We start from the raw sequence: 16,679 nt of genomic DNA, 5'->3' as shown, positions 1-16,679 counted from the left end.
AAGAGTTCCCAATATTTCCATAGGAATGTTCAGAATGAGATATATATGTATCAAACTGTGGATCTTTATAGGGTTGAGGCAGCTACGTAGAAGTTGAACTTGTTAACAGCAGAGCTGTGCTTTCAGTCTTCTTTTAACTGGAGCTGTTTATTGGCAAGTGACTGATTTTACTGAATATTTACCCTTTGATGTATATTTTATTACTTCTATCTGGTAAACCTTATGATATTGCTATTATAAAAAACCAAATACTGTATGTTTTTAGATACTATATAGTCCAAGTTTTTCATTCCAGATACATTAAAGAAACTATGGTCTGTAGAGAACAAATGTTTTACTTTTACGTAAAATGTTTTTTCTGAAATTGGAAAGAATAAATATTATGTGATCTAATAAATTATAGATTTTTAAAGTAACTATAAGTGTAACGTATGGTCATGTAGCCAAAATCCTTCATTATAAACATGCAGATTCTAAGAATAAAAGAAAGGAAGGGATTTTCACAAAATCTCACAGTGACTGGATGATTAACCTAGATCAGGAAAACAGGTTTCCTGATCCAAGCTTATCCCGGGTCAATTATTCCACATTGTATGTATATATTTTCTTGATCTCAAAGTAAGAGCACAGTAAATGCTTTTGCAGAATTTACTTTATTGACTAGCAAATCAAGAGAAATAGACATGCATTGAACTCCTCAAGACCCAGGCAGAGTAGGTATGTCTTTATGAATTAAAGGGATCCACCAGAAAAAGTATAAGCAGAAGTGAGAAAAGAAGGCCGCAAGAGCTGGCAAGTCACCAGGAAACATTGGCTCTAACTCAGCATTTTCCAAGACGCTTTAGGCTAATCTTCCCACCACTTTTCCTATAAAAAAGAAAGACAAATATAAACTCAGGGCAATATCGTAAGAATCCACCACAGAGTTTGGAAACAGGTTTAACAGTCCATTTAATTATTGGATTCTATAAATTCCATGTCTGTGATTCATAAGATGTTAATTAAATGCACTCGGAGGTGACATCTGGCCTAGGTGTGGAAAGTATGAATCATAAACAAATCTCAGAGTTTTGATAAGTCTTAGACTTTTTGGTACCAACTACTCATTCTCCAAGAGTAAATATGTATACAATTGAAAAAGGTAGAAGTCACAGGAGAAATAATGTTAAAGAGAGTATAGTTCTTTTCTGAAAAAGATGTAAAAAGTTGAACAGATATTCAGGCACTTGACATTTTATAGCAAGCAATACATTCAAGCCCTCTCAGTAATATGCATCTCTTAATTGTAATATTATATTATACCACTGACTTTCTCCTGAGTAAAGTTTGGTATTAATTAGTCAGATTTGTTATATATAAATGTAGACACACATTCATGATATATTAATATTGCAAATTTTAATTAGAAAAAAATGAAAACATTAAAATGTATCAAAATTATTAAATATAAGTTATAATGTATAAGATGCATACATTATGTGTCTGAGAGCAGTTTTAAAAACTTCCCCAAGACAATCAAAATTAATAACAAAGTAAAGTGATTATGTTTTCCAGTAATTTAGTGTGTAATATTTTTGTTGTTTTTGACTCATCTGTTTTCAATCAAATTGCCTGAAGCTTATTTCTTCAGTCTCTGTGGGGAGGTATTTCTAGAATGCCTCAGAAAAGCATTTTAGTCTTATTCTGGAAGCTTGTGTTTGCAAGAGTTAGCTTTGATTAATATAATACTTACACCACGGCCTTACAGAAGGCACATTTATTGCCATATGTCTGGCCATCAGAGCCACAGTGTGGGTTAGATTCCCGAGTGCAGAAGATCTTGGGGTCCTGGAAGTCACCACAGTCAGACTACCAAAGTAAGCAGAGTGACATTGACATCAGAGCATTCTAAGAGGCTGTCCTTCAGAACAGAAACTTTAGACAGCAAAATATAAAAATCATGCATAAACAGTTGTGACATAAAGCACTCTGAAATAAAATAGCTCTCCTTATCTAATGTATTCTACTTACCCACTTAAGTATTTAAAGTACCTAAGTAGAATAAAGTAAATATAATTGAGACATTTTCTTTTAGTCGCAGGAAACTCATTACGAGGAATAGAGATTCTATTCAGGAGTAAATTAGTGATGCTGTCAAATGCTATATGGGTAAAACTTTTTGCTTCAACATTAAACTCCTATAATTGGGAGTGGCTTTTGGTCACGAAATGACTTTTAAAAAATCGTATTAATGTGCTCCGACAGCACTCCTTCCATATTGGCTATCAAAACATGGACGAACCTTACGAGGGGCACCAGACATCACCTGATGCTCATTACTTTTCCTTATGGATGCAATATCCATCCATTAACTCTTGAAAACAAAATTCTATTGTGTTTATATATATATATATATATATATATATATATATACACACACACACATAAACTAATATATATATATATTTAGGATATAAATATGGATATATATAAAGTATATCTATAAAGTATATATACTTTATATAGCTATATATATATACTTTATATATCCATATATGTAAAGTATATCTTTAAAGTATACATATATATATATTTATATAGAGAGTATATCCCTATAGTGTGTGTGTATATATATAGAGAGAGAGACTATATCTCTAAAGTGTATATATATATATATATATATATGTGTGTGTGTGTGTGTGTGTGTGTGTGTGTACATTCTATCTGTAAAGTGGATAGATAGATAGATAGATAGATACACTAAAATAGGGTAAGATGATAAAAAGACATTAGATGTATCTATAATTTTAGTGACTTGGAAGGCTGAGGCAGGAGGATGTCTCGAGGCTAGGAGTTTGAGACTAGCCTGGGCAACATAGCAAGACTCTATCTCTCTAAAGTATATATAAACATTTTTTATTACCTTAATCTGTTTTAGAGTCTATGGAATTTGAACTTTTGTGCTAACTACAATCATTCAGTAATGGCCGCCTAAGTTTCTGTGTTTAAAATGATTCTAAGGTTGTGCTATTGTTGAGAACATATGTTATGACTGATTCATAATTATTATGGGCTCCATAGTAGGAATGGCAGCACCTGTGCCACTAACATATCCTTTCAACTATAGTTGTTTTGCAAAAGTAGTTTGAAGTTTTAAGACTGTCTTCAGCACAATGTCAATTGAGTCCATATTTGCTGTGCAAATGACATTTAAGCCATTATTTCAAGAATAAAGACAGTATGCAATAGGTTAAGCTGAACTCCTCCAAATATAGGTGTGGAATGAAGTGACATTTAAACATGGAGAAAGGAAACTTGCTTTATTTCTATCCTAGTTCCATTAAAGTGATACTACCTTGTGTTTACCAATTGCTTCATAATATTCAAGCTACTTTCATACAGACTATCTCAGTTGAGCCTAGCAATAACCCTGAGAAGTATATTTTTGAGTGCTATTACATTAACCAGTTGATAGGTGAAAATATTGATCTTCAGGAAAATAAAATGGCTTACCAGTGCTTGAATATATCTCCTCTAACTGCTGTTTCAGAACTTCCAACAATTTACTATGATTGATTTCTATTACATCCTCACTGAGAAAATTAAAGACCTATCATCACTATGTACCCTTGACCACACTTATAGTCAGAGCATGTAAGCTGTGTTAAAATAGCTTACTAGGTTTAATGTACCACATGAGGACTATAGATAAAATTGTGCTGTATTTAGGATTCATGCTAAGCAAGTATATTTTACCTTCCTTTGCCATATTTTTTAAATGAGGAACTGTGAGATGACTGATATGTAATTTTGCTCCATTACAGTAACCCTTTACTATTTTGTATATACCATAACATTATGTTGTATACCTTAAATATACACAGAAACATTTATTGTAAAAATAATTAATTAAGGGAATATATGAACATTGGCAAGAAGACTCGCTCATTTGAGATGTCAGCAAACCATTATATGCTGACACAGTTCTCCAAAGGTTTGCATAGAAAACTTTCAGCAAAAAAATCACACATTGTTTAAAAAAATATTACCACATATATCATGTTTAAGAAATTTGAGACTATAAAATGCACATTTTTGTTGAAATATGACATCTTATACTATTGAGATTGGGTGGTATAATGCTTACCAGAAATCTTGTTAAGATTTTGACAGATAGAAGATATCTAGCCTTCTTATAGTCCCATCAATGGTCCCAGTTTTCCCCAATGCCCTGAAAGATAACTCCATCCTCTCATACTACTTCTAGAATAGTAATCTTTCCATTAGATCTCCAAATGGAAAAAAGGCTGGAAAATCTTGACAAAACTATATGTCACAGGGTACTTTTTTTTCAAAAGCCAATGTATTTTATATTTAAATCACTAATGTACACATTTACAACCCTACACTTGCGTCAAGACACATTGTGAACCACAGTATCAATACTGATTTTGTTTTTTATTTCACAAACGCCCAATGGGTAACTAATACCTGGAAGACAGTACTGAGTGCTGGTCATAGAAAAAGAAATCAGTTATGAACACTGTCTCAATAAGCTCAGTGTCTTATCTGTATTAAAGAAGCAGAGAAGCACATAGATAATTACAACAAAATGCATGATAAATGTCATAGTCAGACAAGCACAGACAATCTAGAAGCTGAGCAAATGGCATCTCAATCAAAATATATCTGTTTCCAGAGTCCCTGGAGAATAGAAAAAAGAAAGTCTCTTACATAAAAAAAAAAAAAAAAAAAAAAAAAAGACGCCTTCTTAAAACAACTTTCCTGGGCAATCAGGCATCTAATCTTGTGATCCAGTCTCTTTCTTCCTTTAGAAAGTAAGTATGAAAGTGCAACCTGAAAAAGGCATTCACTTTCAGAGTTTCTAGACACTGTATTTCTCCCCATACCCAAGTATTTTCTTCCTCGACCCCCTGGAAGAAGACTAGAAGAGCAAAGCATCTCAATAAACAAAAGAAAATCAATCAACTGGCATATGAACAAACTTACATAGAACAAATACAAATCATACTCTTATATTTTAGTGGCCTTTGACAATCTCTGAAGTAAGCTGAGAATCATGTTTTAGAACCTGTTCTGCCAATGGACCCATTGCAGCATTTTTTCAGTCAATGGACTGTGTTATCTTAAACAAAGGACTTCAATGCCTGCATCTCAATTTTCTTAACCAAAAAACAACAAACAAGCAAAAAACACTTGTTCGTGTCTCATTTTCAGATTCCCAAGGTTTTTCTAAGGATCAAATGTGGTCATGTAACAGTTGTAGAGAGTTAGTATAGAATATTTGAAATGGTTCTGGATTAGGAGTGTAGAAAGTAACCTTCTTATTACAGGTCCGTACTAACTACAGTAGCTCTAAAGGATCTCTGTAACTCACACAAAATGGTCAACACCATGAGATTAAATGGCATCCTGTGGCTTTTCCAGCTTTGATGGTTCAAGATTTATCAATGAATACTTTCAGTGATGTGTTTTAAATAAAGCTCTTATGTCCTTACCTTTGGCTGGGTGAAGAGAAATAGCAACATCTGCCCAAATACTTCCTCATTTAATTTTAGACAGCCCTCTAAACTCACTGTGTGAGACATTTTAACATGGTGGCTGGGCAGGAGAGGACCACTGTCTGTGGGCCCCAGGGGTTGGAGAAGGTGCAGAATGCTTCTGGAAATTTGAACTTACATGGTCGTTAAGTCAACTAAAGACTCAGGATTATTCATACTTCAGTCTAGCATTTTAGTTTTACAAATAAAGCCAGTGAAAATTTGCAATCACACAAACATGGATTTGGGATAGAGGATGGCATCTCTTCTTTCTATTACTGACAAACACTACCTATGTGGTTAAGTGATCTCCATTCTTTACCATATCTGTTTTCCTAACTGCTGCCAAGCTTGGCTTCCCCTCACCCTTATTTCCCTTCCCTTTCTACTGTACTAAAACTGCTCTCAAAAATACAGAATACATCTACTGGTTGTTTTAAAACTTTCATGATTTCTTTATGATATGTGCTACTCTTGATCACTGCAGCCTTTTTGAAACTCTTTCCAGACTTTCATTGTATGTTGGTTCTCTGGTTGACTGTTTTTTCTCTTTCTCGTTGTTTTTTCTTTTTTCCTCCTGAGTATTAATTAGTTATTTCCTAGAGCGTTTGATATACTTAGTTTTCTCTTCCTAATGACATACACTTTTCCATATGTCACTGAATAATCCAAGACTTCTTTTTAAACTGATTTTTATAAATATCTCAAACTCTTTCAATAACTGGATACCTATCTATCATATTATCTCTATTATAGAGATAGATAGATATGATACCTTTTACTAAATAATTTCATTTATACCTAAGACATTTATGTGCAAAATACAACTCTTTCCTTCTAAACTAGTTTTGTAATCCATTCTTTCCATTTTTCATGATAGCAGCATTTTTTCAAATTCTCCAACCCTCCCTCGGATTGAAACATTGCCACTTACTTTCCCTTCTAAGTGTTACCTTCTGTGTGTTGCTTTACCTCATTATCTTTGCCAGTTGCAAATTTGCTACCTATACCAGTCCTCAACATTTCTTGTCTGAACCAATACAATGAGTTTTATTCTCTCGTCCTCCTTTTCCTCCTAATTTCAAATTCTTCCTGTTTGTGGACATGTTATCTTATTTGAAACTAATGTACTTATCATATTATTGCTTAACAAGTGAGAATAGTAATTACTACTTTACATTTGCTTAAAAAACTGTACTGCTCAAAGCCGTTTTACATGCACTACACAATGTCTCTCTGATTAAAGGTACTATGCAGCCATGGAAAGCTCACTCCATATGGACTCAGGAGTCCTGAAGTGTCGACTTCACAGCTTTACTGCTGTTGGTAGACTTAAGGCAACTAGACCTCGTTTCTGAGGCTTTAGTTTCTCAATTTGTAGTACCTATTAAGTTATTGGTACTAGATAACATTTCCAAATTGTATTTAGAAATTTTAATTTTAAGCAAAATCAAGCTAATAAGGAAAAATGAAAAACTTCAAACTCATTATAGTCACAGAACATTGTTTTACCAACTGGATGAAAATTCCACTAATTCTTATCTTAAAATATAAGCAAAAATAAACTTAAGTATTCTGAAAAGTACTGTAACAGAAAATGGTTGTCAATCGTTGCTTTTACAAGGTATGTTCTGTTTTTCAATTTGGAATATTCACCTAAACAGCTCTTTAAGGATATGGTTCCCAAATTCAGAGCCTGATAGGAAAATATAAAAATATTAAAGGCAACACAGTAAGTTATTGAAAAAGCAAAATGTATTCAGTCAAAGGACTAATGTTATTCTGAAAATATGTCTTTTAAACATTTTGGTACTATACAACAATTTACTTAATGAAACGCCAGTGATGATAAATAGTAGTTTTATTTTACTCTTACTGTTATTGTGTTACATAATCCATCTCCTTGGCAAATTAAAGAGTTGTTAGCATATTAGTCATCTACATTTACAGGGAAAATTTAACTGGAACATGATTTGCAAAAGTCTGGCAACATGATTTTGTTTAGCTTGGATAATCTTTTCAAATGAATGTGATATTTTTAAAGTCTGTAATTCAGATTGCAAACTATAGTTTCCCATCATATGTCTCATCATGAAGAGAATTCTTGGCATAAGAAGAATGACTTGAGTGTAAGAGGAAACCTTACTTCCTTTTGTCTTGGCTGGACCGGACATGAGCAAGCATGCTCCTAATGATAGTTTCAATGTCTTCTGCTGGCATTGAAACTTCCACCCTCCCTCCAGGTATGCAAAATAGAAATGGCAGCCTTGGTGCCATCTAAAAGCATAGGAGCTTCCCTTTCATTTATATTTGAGTAAACAAGAGACGGAAGCCTTATCAGGACAGGCTTGGTTGATAACAATTCATACAGGGCAGGAAGGGGTTTTAGAGAGCATTGACTTCAAACCTTCATCTGAGTGATGTGGAAACAAAGGCAATGAGAAGTGAAGCAACATTTTTCAACTTACACAACAAATAAGTATTAATTAGGTCGCCACTCATCTATATTATCTGACTCCAGAGCCAATGCTTTCCAATACAGCTTGCCTTCTCTTACCTAGAGAAAAATGCCCTGGTTTTCTTATGTATAAATGTCATCTGGATAATTACTGAAACTGCAGACTCAAACTCTCTACGTCTCTGATTATTATTCAATGTCTTGCATGGCACCTGGGGATCTGTATATTTAGTAAGCAATGCCAGTGATCCTAAAGCAAGCAAACTATAAGCCTTTGGCCTAACTAAGCATAAAATAAGTAAATAGTAAAATTTAAATGAACTTTAGAAAACACTCCTAAAAGTCTAAGAAATCTAGGTTCAAAGAAGGGAAGTAACTTGTGTATGATTGGGGAAACCAGAATTAAATTCCATATTTCTTAATTTTATGAGTAATGGTCTATATTTTACCACCTAGTGAGATATAAAATGTGTTGGCTGGATCTTATGTCCTTTTCCTATGTGTTTGTTTTCACATTTAGTATTGACTGTACTATCATGCTTATTTAAACATAATAATACAACTTTAAGGTATACAGTTCATACGACAATGCAAACACACGTGTGCATATGTCAGACATACACCTAAGTGCACATGCATGCACACACACACACACACACACACACACAAACGCATCATCACTCGTAAGATGCATTGTAATTTCTGAGATGCTAAAATTGAAAAACACAGACAGTCTTATATAATGCAGTGAGTAAATCGTGGTTGGTAAAATATTTCCAATGGCTTTGCCAACTCCAATCGATTAGCGGTATTGTCTAGAAATTGTCACGTCAAAGATACAACAAGGCAAACCCAGGCTAAACTAGAACTGGTGCCAAGATCAAGTAGAAATGTTCAATATGGACAAAGGAACAGGATTAGCAGAACAAATAGCATTTGCGTTGACATTGTGTTTGACAGTTAAAACGAAAAAGACAGAAAGACATTGGCAAATTAATTTGGAAAAATCCCAACGATGAAGATACCTTGTGGTCATTCCAATTTTAAACCAAATAGTTTAAAATTTGAGTGAATCGTCTGTGTATTCTCAGTACAGAGCAATAAACTAATTTGTTGTCTACTTTCAGTTCCTATTTCTGAAAAAGAAATAATAACCTCTATTCTAACTTCAGAGAATGTTGATTTTTAATCAATAACTAATACATATATAGCCTTTAACGGTTTTCCAAATACTTTAACATTGTTTACATAATTTAAATATAATTGCAATTCTATGAAGTGAATAATATTATCCCTTTTCTATAGTTGTGAAACTTGCAGCTCAGAGAAGTTGAGTAACTTGCCCAAGATCACACAGTGAAATCAATGAGAGAGCATGAATTTTATCCCAGATATATCCTGTTTTTATTTATATTATTCTCTAAAAAATTATGAGAATGTGTGGTTAGGTTATTTTAAACTGGAAAGAGTTTAAAGAATAATAATTTCCGCAGATGTCTGCATTTGGTTTGCTTGTTCGCTGTTTTTGCTATGTTACCATAGGCAAATTTCTTTTTGGCCAGTGAAGATCAAGCCAAGCACCAGGTAGAAAGAGGACATAAAAATAGGCACTAACCTGTCTTCCTTGACTGAAGACACCTGAAAAAAAAAAAGCACAAAATTCGAACACTGTAATTAATTCATGTGCAAAAAAAATGTAATTTACAACATCAGGAAATTCCTAATATCTACTCCTGGTACTTGGCCATTTTCAAAAGTCATGGCATGTTGTTTTATTTTTTTGTTCCTGCTCACTTCTTAAGGAGGTCATGTAAAGACATGAACCATGAGGAGGCAACAGTTGTGGAGGTTAGGGTGGAGTAGAAAAAAATGGATTGAGGATCTGGAGATTCATGTTACAGTCCTGGCTCAGTCACTAATTTACTGCGGAAATGACCTTATCACCTCTGGTCTCACTTTGGAGAGTTGAATTGGAAAGTATCCTCTACCTTTGACATTTCAAGGTTCATTTCATACAGTTCCTCCCAAAAGCCTTTGGCACAGGCAGTTAGGAAAGAAATTACACTTGTTTGTTCTTTGAGTTTGAATTGCTCAACTTTTAAGTCTTGGGCCCAAATGTAAACTAGTAAGAAAGAATTCATTCTTTCCTGAGACTTATTTCTCCTTTTACATCTCTCTGAATTCCTAAAAAAGGAAAAGATCCCACATATATAGTCTTGTTTCTCTCCCTTTTCCTTCCTCTTAATATTTGTATGTGTAATTTTAAATTGTGACTAGTTCATTTCATAGTTTATTATACTGAAATAATGAAAACGCTCAATCCATTCTTGGAATGGGCTACTTAGTTTTGATCTGTGGCCACTCCAATGGGACTCCTTTCCCAACCACTCTCACCTCTAAGCCCAAGGGCACTGCAATGAGAGAGAGTGTGGATTAGCACAATCTATCTCCAGTGATGGCCAATGAAAATTTCTTAAAGCAGAATCTCTAATAATAAAGATATGGAGAAAACAAGTTTCTTTTTGTTTCATTCATTTTCTTTTCGTTTCGTTCCTTTTCTTTCTTTTTTGTGATGGAGTCTTGCTCTGTTGCCTAGGCTGGAGTGCAATGTACAGTGGTGCGATCTCAGTTCATTGCCACCTCCGTCTCCTGGGGTCAAGCAATTCTCCTGCCTCAGCCTCATGAGTAGCTGGGATTACAGGCATGTGCCACCACACCCGGCTAATTTTTTTATTTTTAGTAGAGACGAGGTTTCACCATATTGGTCAGGCTGGTCTTGAACTCCTGACTTTGTGATCCACCGTCTCAGCCTCCCAACATGTTGGGATTACAGGCATGAGCCACCACTCCTGGCCAAGTTGTTGTTTTTTAACTTGAAAGAAGGTACGGTTTATTTTTTCAGCAGTGATTACCGATCTCATTGATTTATAACTAGTAATGTGTGTGATTATTAGAATTACAAATTCTTAGGGCAATCACATGAAAATTCTATACATAAAACCAGAGAGTGCCTGGGCAATCTATATTTTTTAAACACTCTAAGTGGTTTTTATGGCTAGGGATGATTTATTATTATTATTTTCAGTCAATTTTCCACTGTACAAATCTGTTATCAGAAGAGGAGAGATTTACCTAATGTCTCATATGTAGGAAATGGCAAGGCTAAAACAGGATTAATACAGTGATGGAGTCCAATTTAGTACCCTTTTTATTAAACTTTATTATGGCAATAATGTTAATAGACATATGCTAAACATGTACTATGCCTCATCAACTATGTTAAGCATTGTATGTGCCTTTTTCTCATTTAATTCTCCATACAGAGATAGTCCTTTTATATGTTTATTTTATATATGAGTGAAATAAGGATCAGAAAGGTCACAAAGCTATAAAGTGTAAGTGCCAAGACTGAAATCCACTTTACTCTGTTTCAACATTTGGGAGGCACTATGGCCTCCCAAATACTATTTTGTATGTCTGTGAAGCATCCATGCCTTGGTAAATTGTATTAGTCAACTGGATCCTGTTAGAGATTAATTCATCTTTGGAAAGAGGAGAAAAGGGAATAGCAATTGATTTCCGAGACTATCTTTGCAACTAAACTTTACATAGTCAGATCTATATTTTTCTGCCATCTCAGCAACTGATTGAACTACTCGTTAAGGTTATTTGGCTTGAGTAGTCTATTTTACTCCATAATATCACAGAAGTACTTTATCCATTTTTTTTGTATCTCTTAGTGTATTTGTTTACGTAATTATGACTAGCTTCAGTGAACACTGGCTTCTCTATTAGGTAAATCTCACTGATTTTTTTTTTTACTTGTGCAGCTATTTAAAATCTTGCATAGTAGTAAAATTCATGTGCTACTGTCACAGCAAATGTTACATAAGTTATGGAAGGTCCTAGGGCTTAGTTTTATTTCTAGCACTTTACAAATGAGACAATATCTCAGAGAATTATGATATTTCCTTAAGTGACACAGGCCATTAACAGAAGAGATGAAACTAGGTCTTGGGTCTCAAAACTAGCGTGTGCTTTGTCCACTACAACATGGAAGAGTAGAATAAGGAAGAAAAGAAATATCTTATTTCTCATTTAGATTGTTCTGTCATGAGAAACATGACCTTTAAGTATGACTCTGCTTTGAACCTCACTAAAGTAGCCAAAGATATTCTCCTTTCTGAAGATTATGTAGTTCACCCAAACATATATATTTCTGCATTCTAAAGTTCAATTACATATTTTCAAAGATTTTCGCATTGAGTTCTCATTTTCTCCATTGTCTTCATTTTAATTATTTGAATTTCTTTGTAATAATAACTAAAGGGAGGAAAATATTCCTTTGTTCTGGAAAGCAAAACCAATATTAATGCAATTATTCACCCTCCAGTCTAGTTTATGGAATAAGCATCAAATGTGGTACCAAAAAATTCTGATTCAAATTCCATATTCTACCTACTAGTTGCAAGTCTTCTGATAATTTTCTCAATTTATCTCTTTCACAGTTTCTTATATGAAGAACAGAGATACAAATACCTTATTATCAGTCTTGGAGACAATACTTAAAATACCTTAATACATGCCTAAAATATAGTATATGCTTAACAAATCACAGTAATTTTTATAATTATCACCATCATCATTGTCGTCATCACAATCATTATGATAATCTCTCAGAATTGGTCTTTTACATCAAAATCATTAGGATTTTATAATATGATTAAAAAAAACTACTCATCATATCCAGTTCAGTATAAATATGGGATCTTAATTTTAAGAAAAAACTTACCTGAGAAAAAGCAGAAAAGAGCCAGAGAGATGAGCAGAAAGATACCTGACAGTTTCATCGTGTCAGTTAGCTCACTCAGATCAAGGTGGCTGCTTTGCCCAGCTCAGCTTCTCTGTAAAGGCAATTCCTAGAGTCCTAAAATACATTCAGACATATATATATATACATGTCTGACATATATATACATAAATACACATAGACGTGATACAGTGAGCTGGGATCTCCACCTTCTTTAAAAATCACATTCTAAAGCCATATGAGTCCTATGCAGTTTATGCATTTATTGGGGCCCGTCAACACTTTAAAGAAATGCTTCATGCTCCCCATGAATCTTAAAAATTAGGACAATTACGTGAGTCGCACCTTAGATCTTATTAATAGAGGATGTCATTTTCTGCTGGTAGCCTACATTTTCCTAACAACCAATGCATCCTCCAGTCTCTTCTCTCTAAGGTTTCACTACATCATAGGGATGATTCACTGGTTGAGTTCCACCTGATCCCTACATTTCTTTCAGACAGGTCCTACATGTCTGTGGTCCAAGTGAGTAATCACAGGATAATAGAATCTTGGGTGTAACTTGGATTTTTAGAGTCCAAATCATTCAAGGTGTACCGAAAGGAGACAGATATTCCACACAGTAGCCAGAACTACATTGGAAGAAGCATTTTCTGGGCAGGAATCAGCTCATTAATTTTTTTTTTTTTTTCGAGATGGAGTTTCACTCTTGTTGCCCAGGATGAAGTGCAATGGCGTGATCTCAGCTCACCACAACCTCTGCCTCCCAGATTCAAGAGATTCTCCTGCCTCAGCCTTTCGAGTAGCTGGGATTACAGGCATGCGCCACCATGCCTGGCTAATTTTTGTATTTTTAGTAGAGACGGGGTTTCTCTGTTTTGGTCAGACTGGTCCAGAACTCCTGACCTCAGATGCTCTGCCCACCTCGGCCTCCCAAAGTGCTGGGATTACACGCATGAGCCACCGTGCCTGGCCCAGTTTAATTTTTTAAATCATTATTGCAGTCAAATGCCAGTGGTTTTCCATTTTTTAGTCAAAATAAATAGAGGAGTGAATTATTTTCTTTAATTTGTAACAAAAATTTATTTTCTAAAATTACTGAATAGATTTTTTTTTTTTTTTGACAGAGTCTTGCTCTGTCACCCAGGCTGGACTGCAGTGGTGTAAGATTGCAGGCGCAAGCCACTGCACCCAGCCTGAATTGAATTTTTGAAGTGAGCAATATATTTCCCTTTTTTTTTCTGAAAGTAAAAGAAGTAGTCATAAAGACCTTTATAATCTTTACTCCTTGAAAATATGCCTTTCATATAAAAGTTAGATGAATCACATTAGCTTTTATGGCAAAGTTAGTTGCCAGATAGATGAAAGCATGGGAATTCATAACCTTCTTTCAGGGAACACACAACAAAAAAGAATGGCTGTAGTGAAAACGAGAACGTCTACTTAAAGTCATAAACTGCTATTTAAAATATCATGAGGGGAATCATCTTAAAGTCTTTTTCAGAGAGATGTAGATCAGGTGTTAAAAGCGTTCAAAGACACTATTGAAACATGTTAAAAGATGTATTTAAAATTTTCTTGAACGCTTTATGTGAAGAGGAGTCAGAATGTTTAGAAAAACAGAATACATGGGAAATCGCTTAGGTCATGAAATTTAAAAACAACAGCTGTACAATTTACCCACTTGTGATCTTTAAGTATGTTTTCTCCCTAATATAAAGATCAGCTCTTAAAATGAAAACATTGCATAGCCTGGTTTTAGGTACTGCTATGACCTTCCTCCTTCTTTCCATTCTACTTTCCATGTTTCTTCCTCCTTTTTTTCTTCTGTGACTAGAATGTACAGAATTAGTCTACCTATAATTTTAAGTCCAAAAGTGGCAAAAATTTGAAAGCATCAACAAATAATAAAAATGCAATGTAACAGTGGTAGTCAATCATATGCCATCATTAAATTCATGGTGGCATTTCTAAACTTCCTGTTTAAGCTTTTTCCTCTCTCCCCAAAGTTTTATTTTTGGTCTTTGCTTCTCATATTCACCTCTAAACTCTCAGTCACTGTTTACCTAAATATTTCTATCTCCCTATCTTCCAGTTTTTCCTTCCCTGCTTTCCTCTGATCTTCAAGATATTTTAATTTTTTTAATAGAATTATATTTACTTAGAATGATTCTATCCTCTTTTTCTGAATGTTTTCAATTCTCTATCTTCAACACTTACACTACCCATCACAAAAAAGCTTAGGAACATGAAAGCACAAATTAAGTATTGGCCCTGGATAGAGATAGGGAAGAAATATTACATCATAAGTATATATACTATAAGAAAGAATCTGATACCTAATGATTGAATCATCTTTTGTGTTAGGTTTCTGAGGCCATATGAAAGATTTGGGCTGTTTTTTAATACAACCTAAAGGAAAAGGTAAGAATCATTCTCTGGGAAATCACTTAACTGGCTCTTTGAGAAGTTGAAATAATAGAAATTAACAAATTATAGGCAATTATTCACAGACTATATACATTATAGTCTTTGCCTGCATAAGTAAAATACAGCAGTTGAATTTTGTTTTATTTAATATCCTGAAGAAAAATAGAGAAAGTTTTAAAAATCTTAACATTTAAGAACAAGTAAATGTCAATATACTGAATCAGGTAAAAGCAAAAAAAAAAAAAAAAAAAAAAGGAAGATGTGAAGAATGCAGTAGAAGTCATGGCTCTTATACAGACATAATTCAATGCAGTCCCAACATACATACGGGGGTCTTTCAAAATACAGCTATGCACACATTTTTATGTAAAGACACAAATCCTGTAAGAATATATTTCCAATGTAAAATTTATTATACAAACATATATATTTACTAAAAATATTACTGTTCATGATAGTATATAAAATCATCTGGATTTTATTTAATACACATGCAAGGGACTTTAAAGTAAATTTTAATTCTGTAATTTTTACTGCCAGCTATATCTATAATATCATTTCATTTATTGAAATGCAGCTTCATTGCTTTCAGAATGGTTAGCTCTGAGTCCAAGGAGATACATATATCTGTGCCTGTGTGTTTTAATATTTTACTTGTTTGTATAAATTTTCCTTTTCCCAACATTGTTTATATAGAGTAAAAGGTATTGTTTTGAAATGTCACTTCTTAGACAGTTATGTACTCTATTTTCTCTCAACACCCTGAACCCTTCCACCATTTAGCATAGGGCATGAGATAGAAACAATTTTTTTTAATAAAAAAAGGATAGCCACCACCTTAATCCAAAAAAGTAGTAATTGAGAAAGTCAGTGCTTGCTATTGAAATATAGAGTGGTCCTTTTTAACATCCTTAGCCATGCAATAGACAAAAGTCAAGCATTTTTTATTTGCAACAATCCAATATTTATTCAGAGTGAAGATTGTTTTTCATAGAACTTCCATTGGACCACATAGGAAAGAGGAGAAATATTTCCTAGGATCAAGAGAAGGGATCCAGGAAGAGAAGATAAAGTGGGTTTTCGAGCTTAGACTTCCTTGTCCTGGTTTAGTTCAAAATCCTTGGCTGTTGGAGGCAGCTAAAGCATTATTTGACATATCATGGGTGAAACAGAGTGGGCAGTATGGAGGGAAGTATCCAGGTATTTGGACTTCATAGCAGTCTTACGGGGGTCTGTCATGCTGCAATAAAGGGCAGAAAAAACAGCTGAAATCCATAGTCCGCAAGATAGACAAGTGCTGAGAGAGCTCAATAACAAGAATGATTTTATTTTTGTTTTAGAACAAGAAACAATCATTAGAGTGAATCGGCAACCAACAGAACGGGGAAAAATTTTTGCAATCTTCTCATCCGACAAAGGACTAATATCCAGAATCTACAAA

The 16,679-nt window shown here is 34.0% G+C and overlaps 1 protein-coding gene across 1 annotated transcript; it reads right to left on the bottom strand.

Moving 5' to 3' along the window:
• Positions 1–699: 699 nt before the first annotated feature.
• Positions 700–12,644, bottom strand: SPINK6 (serine peptidase inhibitor Kazal type 6). Its single transcript, XM_078365968.1, has 4 exons — positions 12,636–12,644; positions 9,614–9,718; positions 1,733–1,848; positions 700–867 (listed from the first exon to the last, which is right to left on the bottom strand). Exons 1-4 carry the CDS (start codon positions 12,642–12,644, stop codon positions 822–824), a joined length of 276 nt encoding a protein of 91 aa, XP_078222094.1. The 3' UTR covers positions 700–821.
• Positions 12,645–16,679: the final 4,035 nt, after the last annotated feature.

The sequence above is a fragment of the Callithrix jacchus genome, chromosome 2, assembly GCF_049354715.1.
Source record: "Callithrix jacchus isolate 240 chromosome 2, calJac240_pri, whole genome shotgun sequence".
Lineage (NCBI taxonomy): Eukaryota > Metazoa > Chordata > Mammalia > Primates > Cebidae > Callithrix > Callithrix jacchus.
The sequence above is the reverse complement of the archived record's forward strand: the minus strand, read 5'-3'. Positions and strand labels throughout refer to the sequence as shown.

Excerpts from the sequence above, each read along its gene's own strand:
- SPINK6 (XM_078365968.1), bottom strand. Across the intron at positions 1,849-9,613 it reads TCTTCAGTCAAGGAAGACAG|TCTGACTGTGGTGACTTCCA; the intron begins GTTAGTGCCTAT and ends TTACTTTGGTAG. Across the intron at positions 868-1,732 it reads GCCTTCTGTAAGGCCGTGGT|GAAAAGTGGTGGGAAGATTA; the intron begins GTAAGTATTATA and ends TCTTTTTTATAG.